This window comes from Oncorhynchus tshawytscha, linkage group LG32, assembly GCF_018296145.1.
Source record: "Oncorhynchus tshawytscha isolate Ot180627B linkage group LG32, Otsh_v2.0, whole genome shotgun sequence".
NCBI lineage: Eukaryota > Metazoa > Chordata > Actinopteri > Salmoniformes > Salmonidae > Oncorhynchus > Oncorhynchus tshawytscha.
The window spans coordinates 3,969,712-3,987,258 of record NC_056460.1 but is presented as its reverse complement, the minus strand read 5'-3'; the positions used below and the strand labels follow the sequence as shown (position 1 = coordinate 3,987,258).

Here is a 17,547-nt window from a genome sequence, read left to right as displayed (position 1 = left end):
GCAGTTTTGCCACACAACACTGCCACAGATGTTTTAGGAGAGTGAGGGAGAGTGCAATTGGTATGCTGACTGCAGGAGAGTCCACCAGAGCTGTTGCCAGAGAATTGAATGTCCATTTCTCTACCATAAGCTGTCTCCAATGTAGTTTTAGAGAATTTGGCAGTACGTCCAACCCGGCCTCACAACCGCAGACCACGTATAACCACGCCAACCCAGGACATCCACACCGGGCATCTTCACCTGCGGGATCGAAAGAAATTCTGCACAAACTGTCAGAAACCGTCTCAGGGAAGCTCATCCGAGTGCTCGTCATCCTCACCAGGGTCTTAACCTGACTGCAGTTCGGTGTTGTAACTGACTTCAGTGGGCAACTGCTCACCTTCCATGGCCATGGACATACTGGAGAAGTGTGCTCTTCATGGATGAATCTTGGTTTCAACTGTACTGGGTAGATGGCAAATAGCGTGTATGCCATTGTGTGGGTGAGCAGTTTGTCGATGTCAATGTTGTGAACAGAGTGCCCCATGGTCTCAGTGGGGTTATGCTGTTATGCTGATGTCAACAGGCATGAGCTACAGACAACAAACAAAATTGCATTTTACCGATGGCAATTTGAATGCCATGACGAGATCCTGAGGCCCATTGTCGTGCCATTCATCCGCCGCCACAACCTCATGTTTCAGCATTAAAATGCACGGCCCTGTGTTGCAAGGATCTGTTCACAATTATTGGATGATGCAAATGTCCCAGTTCTTCGATCGCCTGCATACTCACCAGACATGTCAACGATTAAATGTTTGGGAATACGACAGCGTGTTCTAGTTCCCGCCAATATCCAGCAACTTTGCACAGTCATTGAAGAGGAGTGGGACAGCATTCCACAGGCCACAATCAACAGCCTGATCAGCTCAATGTGAAGGAGATGTGTTGCGCTGCATGAGGCAAATGGTCACACCAGATACTGACTGGTTTTCTGATCCTTCTGATAAGGTATCTATGACCAACAGATCCATATCTGTATTTCCAGTCATGTGAAACCCATTCATCTAATTCATTTATTTCAATTTAATTACTTCCTTATATGAACTGTAACTGATTGAAACCTTTGACTGTTGCATGTTGCGTTTATATTTTTGTTCAGTATATGTATGATGAGATTTGCAGGGGCTATCAGAGTTGGGGTCTTTAATTCTGGCAAAGGGTTTAAATTGAACATTACTTTCATTATCAGGATTTTCCTATTCACTAATAGAATTTACAATTCAGAAATGTATAAATGTGACTGTTAAAATGGAAAATATTTTATTTTATCCTACAAAATGACATAATAGACTAGAGCAAAGATTCATGTTCCATGCTTTGGTACAGGAAAAGCCAGGGTCAACCCAAGGCCAGCACAAAGGTGGTGTGAAGATGGAGGACCTCCTTGGCCAAGTGGAGACGCTATGGGAAGTTCTGAGGAGAAGACATCATAGAAGCATGATTGATGCAAACAGCACTGAGAGGCTCAACTTGGAGGTATTGATTATTGGTGTCTATATACTGATCTGGGCCTGTATTCATAGTGTCTCAAAGTCGGAGTGCTGATGTAGGATCAGTTATGTATTGATGTACCTGATCCTAGATCAGCACTCCTATTCTGAGACACTCTTTGGTCCCCAGAGGGCAATTTATGCAGTATTGAAGACAAATCCATGCTATCCTTTGTAGAGGGATGACAATCATGAGACAGACAAGGATCGGCTCGAAGGACGCATGTCAGAATACAGGGCAACCACGGAAAACGTGGAATTCTGGAGCGTCCCAGAAGTCAAGCATCTCTCTGAGACATTGGAGGAAAACGACAGAGGAATGCTGACAGAGCTGCTTAGGTGTCTTAACCAGGATGAAAACTTTGATCATTGTGAGGTAGAGGAACAGGTAAGGTTTCAGCTTTTTCCGTTCACGTGGTTTTCCAATGCCACTTTATTAATGTCCTCCTTGCAAGTCCGTTTCCTCAAACCTCCGTAAAAGGAAGGTGGGGTGTGTTTTTTTTTCTAGATACAGACACTCCCACTAAACCTCCCATTAGACCTCAACAAGACATGGTCACTGGCCTTGCAGGCAAAGCTAACCCCACTCCAATTCTATCATCAGATAACTCAATTAGATTAATACAGCCACAATCTACCAAAATACTGAATAATTTATTTGAGTATCATGGCAGACCCTTACTGGACAAATGGATGACCAGGGGTGCATGGACCACCCTATGGAGGAATTGGTGGGGGTCCTGGAGGATCTTGGTGAAGCAGTGGAGAAAAGAGGACATTCCCTCTATCAAAGTCAAGACATCCAAGAACTTATGAGTCAGATAGGAGTTAACTGAACAGTTTTTTATTTGGATGTGGTCCTCTGTAGCTCAGTTGGTAGAGCATGGTGCTTGCAACGCCAGGATATAGTGGGTTTGTTTCCTGTTTCCAGGAACCCCCGTAAGTGAAATATGCATGCATGACTGTAATTCCCTTTGGATAAAAGTGTCTGCTAAATGGCATATATTATATGATTATTTTCTGTTGCTTTTAACATAAAAAACACCACAAATTTGCACACTGTGCTTGTAGAGTTTCACAAACTGAACAATAGTAGCAGAAACAGCCTGACTTTACTAGCATTGACTGGTTACACTACTTCAACCAGTCAATGCTAGTAAAATCAGTCTCTTTCTGTTACTATTGTTCAGTTTGTGAAACTCTACAAGCACAAAGTCATTCTTTACATATGGGCTAAAATAAAATCTGCAATGCCCCCTCTCCTTTCTTCTCTTCTCTCCTTTCCTCTCCTATCCTCTACTAGCAATCAACACTGAAGCTGCGCATCAACCAGCTCTTGTCCAGGTGTGCAGAGTTCAGCATGGACATTCTGGACACTGAGACAGACATGGCGGTCAGATGTGAGCCCAATAGTTCTGAACTCGAGGGACTGCAGGAGCAACAGGATGAGCTAGAGGTATATACAGTATATGTATGTGTGTTAAAAAGAGGACATTCCCTCTATCAAAGTCCAAGACATCAAAGAACTTAGGAGTCAGGTTGACTGAACAGTTTTTGATTTGGATGTGGTCCTCTGTAGCTCAGTTGTTAGAGCATGGTGCTTGCAATGCCAGGATAGTGGGTTTGATTCCCAGGACCTGTCATCTGATAGGGTACCAGTCAAAAGTTTGGACACACTTATTCATTCAAGGGTTTTTCTTTATTTTTACTATCATGTAGTAACCAAAAAAGTCTTAAACAAATTAAAATAGGTTTTATATTTTTGAAGAATCTAAGTAGCCACCCTTTGCCTTGATGACAGCTTTGTACACTCTTGGCATTCTCTCAACCAGCTTCACCTGGAATGATTTTCCAACAGTCTTGAAGGAGTTCCCACATATGCTGAGCATTTGTTGGCTGCTTTTCCTTCACTCTGTGGTCCAACTCATCCCAAACCATCACAATTGGTTTGAGGTTGGGTGATTGTGCAGGCCAGGTCATCTGATGCAGCACGCCATCACTCTCCTTCTTGTTAAAATAGCCCTCACACAGCCTGGAGGTGCATTTTAGGTCATTATCCAAATGATAGTCCCACTAAGCGCAAACCAGATGGGATGGCGTATCACTGCAGAATGCTATGGTAGCCATGCTGGTTAAGTGTGCCTGGAATTCTAAATAAATCACAGACAGTGTCACCAGCAATGTACCATCACACCACCTCCTCCATGCTTCACCATGGGAACTACACATGCGGAGATCATCCGTTCACCTACTCTGCGTCTCACAAAGACACAGTGGTTGGAACCAAAAATCTCAAATTTGTTTGATATTAATAGTTAACGATTATATACTTAACTAATAGTAAGACATTTCTGTTCTATTAATGCGGTGTTTCTGTAAAGGGATGGTCTCCACTAACGTCCTGCCGTTAGTCTGGGAGTATAGTCACGCAATGGGTTTTGCATGAGATCGCTTGAGCTGACAATGATTTAAAAACCTAAAGTTCCCAAAGAACACAGTGGCCTCCATCATTCTATTTATTTATTTTTTATGTTTCTTTGTAATAGACAATTGATAGTTACAGTCCTGTCCCATCGAGAGGTGAAGGTAGAGAGCCATGCGTCCTCCGAAACACAACCTTGCCAAGCCGCAACCCTGCCAACCCTGCTTCTCGGTCATGGCCGGCTGTGACACAGCCTGGGATCGAACCCAGGTCTGTAGTGACGTCTCAAGCACTGCAATGCATTGCCTTAGACCGCCGCGCCATTCGGGAGGCTGACCTCCATCATTCTAAAATGGAAGAAGTTTGGAACCACCAAGACTTCCTAGAGCTGGCCGCCCGGCCAAACTGAGCAATCGGGGGAGAAGGTTCTTGGTCAGGGAGGTGACCAAGAACCCGATGGTCACTCGGACAGAGCTCCAAAGTTTCTCTGTGGAAATGGGAGAATCTTCCACGAGGACAACCATCTCTACAGCACTCTACCAATCAGGCCTTTATGGTTGACTGGCCAGACGGAAGCCACTCCTCAGTAAAAGGCACATGACACCCCGCTTGGAGTTTGCCAAAAGGCACCTAAAGGACTCAGACCATGAGAAACAAGATTCTCTGGTCTGATGAAAGCAATATTGAAATCGGAATGGTCTGAATGCCAAGCGTCATGTCTGGAGGAAACCTGACACCATCCCTAAGGTGAAGCATGGTGGTGGCAGCATCATGCTGTGGGGATGTTTTTCAGCAGCAGGGACTGGGAGACTAGTCAGGATCGATGCAAAGATGAATGGAGCTAAGTACAGAGAGATTCTTGATGAAAACCTGATCCAGAGCACTCAGGATCTCAGAATGGGCGAAGGTTCACCTTCCAATAGGACAACGACCCTAAGCACACAGCCAAGACAGCGTAGGAGTGGCTTCGGGACAGTCTCTGAATGTCCTTGAGTGGCCCAGCCAGAGACCGGACTTGAACCTGATCAAACATCTCTGGAGAGACTTGAAAACAGCTGTGCAGCAACGATCCCTATCCAACCTGACAGAGCTTGAGAGGATCTGCAGAGAATGAGAGAAACTCCACAAATACAGGTGTGCCAAGCTTGAGGCATCATACCCAAGAAGACTCAAGGCTGTAATTGCTGCCAAAGGTGCTTCAACTAAGTACTGTGTAAAGGGTATGAATACTTATGTAAATGTTATATTTCAATGTTTTATTTAATACATTTGCAAACATTTTTTGAATAGGGCTGTAACGTAACAAAATGTGGAAAAAGTCAAGGGGTCTCTATACTTTCTGAATGCACTGTTTAGTCCAGTGTTTTCAGAGATATTGTGTATGCTTCAGCTTGCTTTAATGCTCCATAGCATTGTATTTAAAAAAAAAAAACTCTAGAATTGTCAGATCTCATCTCAGAGTCATAGACTTTACACCCGTGTTAAAATTTCGAACATCTTTAATAAAGGATAGTTCTCTCAAACTATCCAGCATAAGCTGTCAATAGTGTAATCTTGGCTATCAAGTCATGATACATGATGAGTTCAATCATACTAGCCATGGTGTCCCTCTGTAGATTGAAAGACCAGAAAAAAATATAGATTTTGTTTTCATAGCAGAATGCAACCCTATGTCCATTATCTATCATAAGATTATGACAGGCGTTATTAGTTGGATTGGATTGGTTTTGAGCCTCTGTCAGGCTTAAACTCTGATACAAAAATATTCAACTCACCCGCGAGAGTGTAATTGTTCCACATACAGTATAAAACATACAGTATGATCTTCTTTCAGAGGGACTATCAGGTCATAAAAGAGGAGGTGGAGGAGATTGAGGGACTGGCTTCGCAACTACAGGTCCTCCTACCTGAGATGGCAGGGGCTTTGGGGGAGAACGTCCATGCGACCCAGCAAGCTTGGCAGGAGTTGGGCTGGAGCATCGCAGAGAACCAATGCAACCTCCAACAATTTCGGCAACTGCAAGATTTTCTTAGGGCCTACCTGGCGATGATGTAAGGGATTACACATACAGTGTGATGTCAAATATTGTTCTTGGTACAATTGGTTCAACTGGAATGTTGCGCCTGTTTTGTCCTGAATAATGTACATGTATATGTTTAGTGCTCACGAATGCTTATTGTAATAACCAATTTACCTACTGAGCCCCCCCCCTCTCCTCTCCCTCCCTCCCATACAGCTCATGGACAGAGGACACACAGACTTGCATTTTCTCAGAGGCTTCAGCCCAGCAGTGGAGATTGGCAGAATCGAGTGTTCCATCTGAGCTACATCTGAGGATAGAGCAGAAGTTTGACGAGTTTGACAAGCTCGCTGCTGCTGGGCAGAAGCTTATCAAGGAGCGACATCACTTGGCAGATATTGTGAGTTATTTTACAACAGGGGTCACAAACATATTTTGCCCTGTGGACCACAACCTTTGAAAAGACTATGATTAATTAAATTATTTTGTACTTTCACTTGTTTTAAAAATGGAACTAGTCAAGTTGCACAAACCCCAAATGACCCAACCATTAGAAGAGACTGAAAATATCTGGCAACTGTTTCTACAGATAAAGGAGAGGACTGAGGAACTGCAAAGCATGCTGGGATGGGTCCTGGTGTACTGGAGGGCACAGAAAGACCAGCTGGGTCGGGAGAGGTCAGGGGATTCAAGAAGAAGTGATGCCCCTCAGGGAGACGCAACCAGATTTTCACAAGGCCAACCCCAGGTAGGATATCCCTGCTACCCCCTAAAACATGTATTATAATAATAAATAATAAAAGGATATCCCTGCTTTCACGTCAATACGATATTTATTCGTTATAACAAATTCTTTCAGAACAATACCACTGTTCTCTATTAGAATTTGACACATTTAATGCACTGAACTACATCGCTGTGGTGAAGCTACTGTATACATGTGTAATGTGTATAGAAGACCAAGTGCTTTCTGACGATATTCAATTTTAAAAATACTTGAAATAGGAGTTATTGAACAAAATCTTTGGTTTTCTTTGCAGAATCTATCCTCTCTGGCAGAACACAAGTCCTCGGAAAGACTGTCCACAAAGCACAGGCTGATGCTGGCGAGCCGGTTTGAAGGACCACAAAAATCCCAACCGGGGATAGGTCACCATGGAGAAAACTTTGCCAAGCTGGTAAACGTCACACCACACGTCCCCTTGGCTGTGGCAGTAAACTCGCCCAGCATTATCCTTGAAGAGCCCGGTGCTACTGTCACCCCACTGGGCAGCAGCATCAACCTCATCCTCAGTTTTGACCAACAGCCACCAGGGGGCAGTCTGCAACAGGGGCCAGTGGAGCCAAGGCAGGCAGTGGAACCTGTGCATAGGGTGAGTACAGATCACCACATATTCATATCTACATACCACAAGACAACATCATCCAAATTAAAAGGGAGGATGCAAAGTTTTGGACAACAGTTAAATTTGAATTATGTTGCTGTAGATGTCTGTAAGCAGGTAGTTGACCCAACGTGTACGATGATGTTATACTGTCAAGTCTACTGTCAAGCACAAATACACAACATGGCCAAATGTATGTGGACACCCCTTCAAATGAGTGGATTTGGCTATTTCAGCCACCCCTGTTGCTAACAGGTGTATATACAATTGAGCACACCGCCATGCAATGTCCGTAGACAAACATTAGAAGTAGAATGGCTTATACTGAAGAGCTCAGTGACATTCCATGTGGCACCGTCATAGGATGCCACCTTCCAAACAAGTCAGTTTGAACATTTCTGCCCTGCTAGAGCTGCCCTCGTCAACCGTAAGTGGAAACGTCTAGAAGCAACAACGGCTCAGCCGCGAAGTGGTTGGCCCCACAAGCTCACAGAACGGACCGCCGAGTGCTGAAGCGCGGAAAAATCGTCTGTCCTTGGTTGCAACATTCACTATCGAGTTCCAAACTGCCTCTGGAAGCTACGTCAGCGCAAGAACTGTTTGTCGGGAGCTTCATGAAATGGATTTCCATGGCCGAGCAGCTGCACACACACATTCACCATCTGGCAGTCTGACAAACAAATCGGGGTTTGGCGGATACCAAGGGAACGCTACCTGCCCCAATGCATAGTGCCAACTGTAACGTTTGGGGGAGGAGGAATAATGGTCTGGGAATGTTTTTCCATGGTTCAGCCAAGGCCCCTTTGCTACAGGGAAGGGAAATCTTAACCCTATAGCATACAATGACACTCTAGACCAGGAGTGGGCAATTCCAGTCCTCGGGGGCCTGATTGGTGTCACAGTTTTGCCCCAGCTAACACACCTGACTCCAATTATAACCTAATCATGATCTTCAGTTTAGAATGCAATTTGATTAATCAGCTGTGTTTGCTAGGGATGTAGAAAAAGTGTGACACCAATCAGGCCCCAGAGAATTGAAGTTGCCCACCTCTGTTCTAGATGATTGGTTAACTTAAACTTTGTGGCAACAATTTGGGGAAGGCCCTTTCCAGTTTAAGCATGACAATGACCCCGTGCCCAAAGTGAGGTCCATACAGAAATGGTTTGTCGAGATCAGTGTGGAAGAACTTGACTGGTCTGCAGAGAGCCCTGAACTCAACCCCATCGAACACCTTTAGGATGAATTGAAATGCCAACTGCGAGCCAGGTCTAATCAGTGCACAACCTCACTAATGTTCTTATTGCTGAATGGAAGCAAGTCCCTGCAGCAATGTTCCTACATCTAGTGAAAAGCCTTCCCAGAAGAGTGGAGGCTGTTATAGCAGCAAAAGTGGGGACCAACTCCATATTAATGCCCATGATTTTAGAATGAGATGTTCGACGAGCAGGTGTCCACATACCTTTGGCCATGTAGTGTATTTTAACACAAAACATCTAGCAGAACCTCAGGACTTTCAGACACATTTCTATTGTGTTTATCTTAAAAAGCTTTAGACTGGGATAGGGAGAGCTGATCCTAATGGCCTAGGGCAGCTATTAGTAAAGGAATGTGCTGTAAGATTTCTGTAAGGTCCCCCATTCCAGAAGTGGTGTTTCATCAACTTGGCTCACACTCAGTGGATTAGTCATGGTCAAGCCATTGCCACTGCAGCTGGGTATGAGACCACCTCATCTCCATGTGATTTTGATAAGTTTTGCAGAATGTGTGATCCCACTTTGAAGGCTTGCAGCTGAAGTAATGTCTTAAAATAACGTACAGTATTTTCCTACAGAATCAACTACATATTTCATAAAGTTTGCACGAGTATCAAATTGGTTCTTCGTAAATTAATCTAAGATGTCTTTGATCATGGTTGCATAAGCATTTAACTTCAAGGATAATGAAAGTCTCATTTTGAAGAGTTTTGTATTTTAATACATCCAATTATCTAAATCTTTTTCAGGTGAGCACCTATCTGCAAGTCACAGATGGAAGTCCTGTTTTTGAAGAGGTGGCATCGCCTCATATCACAGACACGAGCCACGTGTCGACCACCGTTTCCACAAGCTCAACCAACGCCACTTTCATACCCCAAGTCAGGACTGTCTTGCTCCCCACCTTACCCAGAACCAGTTCCACCTCTACCTTAAACCTGAAGGGACCGATGAAGAGGAGGAAGAAAATTACACACAGGCACACTGTGACTGGCATTGTCGGAATGCCCAAGCCGGAGGGGGTTACTACCGTGCCCATCGGCGCCACGCACAGAGCCTACACCTGGCCACTGGAGGATAAGAAGGAATGCCATGCCAAACAAGGGAGTCCAGTTAATACAGAACTCCAACTGTATATCAAAAATAATTCTGTGGTGAGTGTCATAGATGGAAACTCTTCAGACACGTCAAGCATTCCTACCGTTCCTACCATCCAGGGGCATTTCTTGCATGGGCCCAATGAGATCACCATTAGGCAAGACAAGAGCCACTATGGCGTTATCCCCCTTGGGTCGATGTTGAGCTTTGACCTACCCAAGGATTGGGGGAAAATCTCACAGATAGGTGCAAAAGACCTCACAACAGAGAAAGTGCCTTCTGAAGCCAATGGGGACCATGCCAGTCCACCTTTGAATCTGTACATCTCAAACACACTCGGTCAGACTCACGCATCGTCCAAAGTAATTGGACAGACTTTCGCCCTCAGTCCAGAGAAGGAAAGGCATCTTGAAGCTGATGGGGAACATGACAGTCCGAATGGTTCACCTTCGATTCTGTGTAGACCGCCAGGATCAAATACACTCAATCTAACTCAGAAAGTGATTGGGCAGAATTTCACCCTCAGTCCAGGGGAGGAAAGTATCTGCAAAACAGGAGACTTTGCTGGTCAAAATGGTTCACCTTTGAATCTATACAAATTGGCAGACTCAAACACACTCAGTCAGACTCACAAAGTGATTGGTCATACTTTCACCCTCAGTCCAAAAGAGGAAAGGAGCTGCGAAACAGCAAGGCAGGACTCGCAGAAGGTGAGTGCAGAGTCCGTTTCTCTTTTGGTTCAGTGTATCTCGCTTCCTGAGAAAGATGACGTCTATCACGACCTAAGATGCGTCACAAGGAGTCCTGCCCTTGCTGCTGGACATGAGAACATTTTCTCCAGCACTGTTGGTATCCACGATGAGGATAAGGTTGAGATTTCTATTCCAGTGGCCATTTTGGACTCGATCAAGCAACGCACTGAACCAAACTGCAGCAGCTCGGTGCATGACCACACCCGCACTGAACCGTCACAGAACCACAAGCACAACTGTTTAAGTGTTCACACTAAGATTCAAGACCTCAATAACCACATATACTTCCCTTCTGCAAAGAGGCAATTCACTTTCCAAAGTGCACTTCGAGTTGTAGAGATCAATGTCTTGTCTACTGTGTCTGAAGACTCCACATGGATGGGTGTGCGCAGGTCTGGACGAGTCATTGTGTGCTCTGAGGACAACTGTTGCGTGTGCTCCGACAGCTCCGCACCAATGATGGTATTGGAAAAAGAAACTTCACCCAAAAGAGAACCAGATCATATTCATCCTGATCATTGGCAGTTTGAGGAGGAGGAAGAGGAGCTGGAGGATATTTGGAATGGCATAGACCGGGAAAGAGCGCCTTGAATTACTGTGGTCCAAAAATACAAGGTATTTAGATCAACAAAAGTGTCCATCTTATATTTGTATATATCTGCACTCATAACACACACACACACACAATACATCTGCAATAGTGTAATATACATACATTCTTGCATTAATATTTCTACACACAAACCAGCTGATTTCATACTGCAAAGTGTAGCCTAAGTAAATACAGTGGGGCAAAAAAGTATTTAGTCAGCCACCAATTGTGCAAGTTCTCCCACTTAAAAAGATGAGAGAGGCCTGTAATTTTCATCATAGCTACACTTCAACTATGACAGACAAAATGAGAAGAAAAAAAATCCAGAAAATCACATTGTAGGATTTTTAATGAATTTATTTGCAAATTATGGTGGAAAATAAGTATTTGGTCAATAACAAAAGTTTCTCAATACTTTGTATATATACCCTTTGTTGGCAATGACAGAGGTCAAACGTTTTCTGTAAGTCTTCACAAGGTTTTCACACAATGTTGCTGGTATTTTGGCCCATTCCTCCATGCAGATCTCCTCTAGAGCAGTGATGTTTTGGGGCTGTTGCTGGGCAACACAGACTTTCAACTCCCTCCAAAGATTTTCTATGGGGTTGAGATCTGGAGACTGGCTAAGCCACTCCAGGACCTTGAAATGCCTCTTACGAAGCCACTCCTTCGTTGCCCAGGCAGTGTGTTTGGGATCATTGTCATGCTGAAAGACCCAGCCACGTTTCATCTTCAATGCCCTTGCTGATGGAAGGAGGTTTTCACTCAAAATCTCACGATACATGGCCCCATTCATTCTTTCCTTTACACGGATCAGTCGTCCTGGTCCCTTTGCAGAAAAACAGCCCCAAAGCATGATGTTTCCACCCCCATGCTTCACAGTGGATGCAACTCAGCATTCTTTGTCCTCCAAACACGACGAGTTGAGTTTTTACCAAAAAGTTATATTTTGGTTTCATCTGACCATATGACATTCTCCCAATCTTCTTCTGGATCATCCAAATGCTGTCTAGCAAACTTCAGACAGGCCTGGACATGTACTGGCTTAAGCAGGGGGACACGTCTGGCACTGCAGGATTTGAGTCCCTGGCGGCGTAGTGTGTTACTGATGGTAGGCTTTGTTACTTTGGTCCCAGCTCTCTGCAGGTCATTCACTAGGTCCCCCCGTGTGGTTCTGGGATTTTTGCTCACCGTTCTTGTGATCATTTTGACCCCACAGGGTGAGATCTTGCGTGGAGCCCCAGATCGAGGGAGATTATCAGTGGTCTTGTATGTCTTCCATTTCCTAATAATTGCTCCCACAGTTGATTTCTTCAAACCAAGCTGCTTACCTATTGCAGATTCAGTCTTCCCAGCCTGGTGCAGGTCTACAATTTTGTTTCTGGTGTCCTTTGACAGCTCTTTGGTCTTGGCCATAGTGGAGTTTGGAGTGTGACTGTTTGAGGTTGTGGACATGCGTCTTTTATACTGATAACACATTCAAACAGGTGCCATTAATACAGGTAACGGGTGGAGGACAGAGGAGACTCTTAAAGAAGAAGTTACAGGTCTGTGAGAGCCAGAAATCTTGCTTATTTGTAGGTGACCAAATACTTATTTTCCACCATAATTTGCAAATAAATTCATAAAAAATCCTACAACGTGATTTTCAGGATTTTTTTCCCTAATTTTGTCTGTCAAAGTTGAAGTGTACCTATGATGAAAATTACAAGCCTCTTTCATATGTTTAAGTGGGAGAACTTGCACAATTGGTTGCTGACTAAATACTTTTTTGCCCCACTGTAAGTAACATTGATTTAGATTTCAGACTTTTACATTTCAATTCTAAATCAAGTTCTACATGGACACCGCATTAGGAAAAGCTTGAAGTGTATGCATGTCTGTTTTAACACAGATAACACCTTTTGATACAGCCTGAACAATTGTCTGAGAGATTGAACTGGTTTTGCCTTGAACAACTCAATTTTAATCTTCAATGTATTCTCATGTTCCTTCTCCCACCAGGTGGTGCCCATGCCACACTGAAGCACAGACCAGTGACCAACCAACCATAGATTAAAGTGTCCCTAAACGTCTCAGAGTAGGAGTGCTGATCTAGGATTAGTTTGCTTTTTTTAGATCATAATGAATAAGATTATATGACAGATCCTAGATCAGCACTCCTACTCTGAGATGCTTTGTGGGATTCGGACCCAGATCTATGATCAGTTTATTCTCCCCCTTTTCCAATCTTGACTCCAAATGGACTTTTACTTCACATTGTCTCAGTGACATTAGAGGACTATCGTGTGCAAGCAGCAGTGGTGGAAAAAGTACTCAATTGTCACCTTAATAGAAAATGACTCAAGTCAAAGTCACACAGTAAACTATTACTTGAGTAAAAGTCCAAAAGGTATTTGGTTTTAAATATACTTAAGTATCAAAAGTAAATTGAATTGCTAAAATGTACTTAAGTATCAAAAGTAAAAGTATAAACCACTTCAAATTCCTTATATTAATTAAGCAAACCAGATGGCACAATAATAAAACAAATGTTTTAATTGACGGATAGTACTTTGGGTGTCAGGGAAAATGTATGGAGTAAAAAGTACATTATTTTCTTTGTATGTAGTGAAGAAAAATTAAAAGTTGGCAAAAATATAAATTGTAAAGTACAGATATCCCCCCAAAATACTTAAGTACTTTACACCACCTGCAAGCAGTCTGCAAGAATCTCACTACAGGAGACTGAAAACATCCATACAAGACCAAAGTAGTCATGCTGTTCTTCAATAAGGGAAATTAGACAGAATTCCCCATATTAAACTCTTACCTGTGATTTTGACTTGGTATCCTCAACCCCTTTTTTAACCCTTATTTTACCAGGTAAGTTGAACACATTCTCATTTACAGCAACGACCTGGGGAATAGTTACATGGGAGAGGAGGGGGTGATGAACGAGCCAATTGGAAGCTGGGGATGATTAGGTGGCCATGATGGTATGAGGGCCAGATTGGGAATTTAGCCAGGACATCGGGCGTTAACACCCCTACTCTTATAAGTGCCATGGGATCTTTAGAGACCACAGAGAGTCAGGACATCCCATACCAAACGTCCCATACCAAAGATGGATTTCCACTCAATAATTGATGGATGTCAATGGACAATGGAAGGCCGAAGCACTACAATCTTTGTGACTCTTTCCATTGGTTACTGGCTGTTACCATGACTTGACTGCCTGATACAACATAAAACAATACACATTACTGTATTGAAGCAATCAGACACTTGATGCAGGGTCACAAGTAGTGCAATACACTGAACTGAATAGACTTACCCCATTGAATACCATACAAGACGATCAAAATGTATTTGCTCCTTCTCTTTAATGCCACTTGGCGTCTGATTTCTTTCAACTGTGTATGAATTGCATGCAGGGCACATAAAGAAAGAACTGCCATTGATACCTATTTTAATCTGCTGTACAGTAGACTATCATTTATAATTGTAATCCCTTTTGTAAAGAAAAAATAAATAAGTCAAAGATAATTTGCAGTCTCAGTTCATATTGAATTGAAGTGGTTTGTCCGTTTATTAGTTGTAATAGAGAAACCTATTTCAGGTTATCATGAAGAAGTTCAACCTCTCATACTCTTTCAATGAATTTGAAGTATCTAGGAAGATTGCCTTTACGAGTAGAAATTTTAAATGGTCAGGCTCAGATATATTCACTTTATTATTGTTCCAAAAAGCAAGACAACTTGTAGTCCAATTCGTGGCTGTGCAAACTTCCAGTTGGGGCCAGTAATAGACCATTTAAGAGCCTTCATTTAGATAGGCTACTTTATGTGGACACAATGTGGACCAATGTGAATTCATTGTCGAGCAGTACAGGAAAGGTAATGTGTCACTACTATTACTTATGCTCATGTTTTCATTACTGTATTCTGTATGATTTTACTCATTCTTTCTGCATTATTTGTGTCTTATGTTTCAGCAATTACAAGTGATGATTGACATCTCAGAGAACAAACGAGCAATAACGTCACGGTAGGCCAGCCTATCCCTAAACAAATGACCGCATGGGATAGGCGGGACTTCTGCCGATGCTGCCAGCGCGACTCAACAGAAACTAGTTGTATAGACAGACACAGCTAGGCCTATTGATACAGTTCATGAATTGTAGGGACGGGGCTTTGTCTAGTTGCAATTGCAAAAAGTCATTGGTAAACACAGTTTATTCTTCAACTAGGATGTTAAGCCTTCAAGTTAATCGTTTTGGATAAAATGGGATTGGAGTTATCTAGATCTCGTCTGAGGTAAGATCTTTTTTTTCTTGATTAAGTAATTCGATTAAAGTAGCCACATTTATAAGAATTACACTTTGGCATGAATTGATATAGTTCAAATGGTATCATAACCGAATGCAACTTTAAGTCGGCCTGACCATCTAAATCTGGTGTATAATGTTAAAACAACAGCGAAATCCTAAAAGGTTCTGCGATTCTATTGTGCTGTGAGTTCGCCCTCAACAGCGGGCTCTCTAGCCTAAATTACATTAACTTTTCATTAGAAGCAAAACACCGTTCATAAATTGTAAACTGGACTGATATTTTGAAGCCGGAATTGATACGATACGGCTTCTTGATATTGTACAAATACCAGCGCTAGTTCAACTTCTTTCCTTTGAGTCAAATGTTGATTGTTTGCAAAACTCACTGCATGTTATGTTGGGATTCAAAGGGAAGAGGTAAAAACGACTGTGGTGTGAAATGTGTATACAAACATTTAGCCAAAATTATACTAACTTTTTTGTGAAGAATTCTATGAGAAACAGTGACATACACACCTAAAATGATACATCCTATATTGGTCTTTAAGTCAGGACAAGCTAAACGCGTCCGCATACTTCCCGTCTGGAACAGTTCCTGCATGTATTATGACGACATTTTGTGACGTTTTCGGTCTTCGGCAAGGTTTTTTTCCGGTTGTTCGTGCACAGATTTTTTTCTCGAGGCAAGCCGAACTCGGTTGAGGAAGATTGGGGATTGGTCAACAGTAGGGATTGTTCAATTGAGTGTTTGTAATTCAAGGAGAGACTAATTGTTTTTTATGCAAAAAATGTACTTGAGAAAAACTGCACTAAACATAGTTAGATGTAAAATTGCCCAACTATGATCTCATTGACAGAAAAGTGAAAATAATGACAGATTTTTTTCAGTTATTTTAGATTAATTCAGACTATTTTGAGGAAGTGTATCTGGCTATGGCGTCTCAAGATGGACAAACAGTACTATAGTCGCTTTTTTTCTTGTTTTTCTAGCGAAGCACCCTAGTTTGGGACCCCTAGCAGAAGCATGCAGTAGGCTTAAAGGCCCGCATGCTTCCAGTGGAGAAATATTCGGAAACAGTTTGTGTATATATTATGACAACATTGTGATGCTGAAGTCCAAAATGAACATAAACAAGGGTTTCTTCGTCTGTTCGTGCACACACAAAAAATTGAGACGAGGCCTCCCGGGTGGCGCAGTGGATAAGGGCGCTGTACTGCAGCGCCAGCTGTGCCATCAGAGACTCTTCGCGCCCAGGCTCTGTCTTAACCCGGCGCGACTGGGGAGGTCCGTGGGGCGACGCACAATTGGCCTAGTGTCGTCCGGGTTAGGGAGGGCTTGGCCGGTAGGGATATCTCATCGCACACCAGCGACTCCTGTGGCGGGCCGTGTGCAGTGCGCGCTAACCAAGGTTGCCAGGTGCACGGTGTTTCCTCCATTGGTGCTGGCTTCCGGGTTGGATGCGCGCTGTGTTAAGAAGCAGTGCGGCTTGGTTGGGTTGTGTATCGGAGGACGCATGACTTTCAACCTTCGTCTCTCCCGAGCCCGTACGGGAGTTGTAGCGATGAGACAAGATAGTAGCTACTAAAATCAAATCAAATTTATTTATATAGCCCTTCGTACATCAGCTGATATCTCAAAGTGCTGTACAGAAACCCAGCCTAAAACCCCAAACAGCAAGCCAATGCAGGTGTAGAAGCACGTAGAAGCAAACAATTGGATGCCATGAAATTGGGGAGAAAAAGGGGTAAAAAAAAATAAAATAAAGAAAAAATTGAGATGAGCCGAATTTTGGTAGTCAAAGTTTTACGCCCCTTCGTCAGTCATTGTGTTCAGCAGTAGGGATTCTTAAATGAAGTGTTTATTGTCATTTAACGATAGACGACACGTTTTCATTCAGATTTTTTTCACTTGAGAAAGACTGCACCAAAAAACTTAGTTGGATGTAAAATTGCGAGACTACGATCTCCTTGACTAAAAAGTCCAAATGAATCACAGATTTCTTGAGTTATCTAAGATTCATTCGGACTATTTGAGGAAGTGAATGGCTACTGGCTATGGCGCCTCTAGATGGACAAACAGTACTTTTGCTGCTTTATTATTGTTTTTCAAGTGAAGGTCTTTTAAGGGAACATGTGAGCACACTCGTTTGGCTAGGTGCCAGCCGCACCGAAGCATGTG

General features: G+C 43.1%; 2 protein-coding genes across 9 annotated transcripts in view; both read left to right on the top strand.

Annotated features, from left to right (window-relative positions):
• Window positions 1–13,453, top strand: part of LOC112230439 — a 29,420-nt gene extending 15,967 nt beyond the window's left edge. Inside the window, exons 11-20 of one of the 2 annotated variants that reach the window (XM_042310779.1) lie at window positions 1,369–1,518; window positions 1,711–1,920; window positions 2,836–2,988; window positions 5,789–6,006; window positions 6,192–6,375; window positions 6,565–6,723; window positions 7,016–7,153; window positions 7,283–7,348; window positions 9,364–11,079; window positions 13,061–13,453. In XM_042310779.1, coding sequence (XP_042166713.1) covers window positions 1,369–1,518; window positions 1,711–1,920; window positions 2,836–2,988; window positions 5,789–6,006; window positions 6,192–6,375; window positions 6,565–6,723; window positions 7,016–7,153; window positions 7,283–7,348; window positions 9,364–11,055 — 2,970 coding nt within the window. In that variant the 3' untranslated portion in view covers window positions 11,056–11,079; window positions 13,061–13,453. Of the gene's footprint in view, window positions 1–1,368; window positions 1,519–1,710; window positions 1,921–2,835; window positions 2,989–5,788; window positions 6,007–6,191; window positions 6,376–6,564; window positions 6,724–7,015; window positions 7,349–9,363; window positions 11,080–13,060 lie in introns of both variants that reach the window. The other variant, XM_024396750.2, reaches the window with a different exon arrangement.
• Window positions 13,454–15,151: 1,698 nt separating this feature from the next.
• The window catches only part of LOC112230438 (signal-induced proliferation-associated 1-like protein 2), a 108,787-nt gene continuing 106,391 nt past the window's right edge, over window positions 15,152–17,547 (top strand). For all 7 annotated transcript variants that reach the window (XM_024396749.2, XM_024396747.2, XM_024396748.2 and 4 more), the window contains exon 1: window positions 15,152–15,354. The gene's annotated coding sequence lies outside the window, so the exon portion shown is untranslated. The remainder of the gene's footprint in view (window positions 15,355–17,547) is intronic.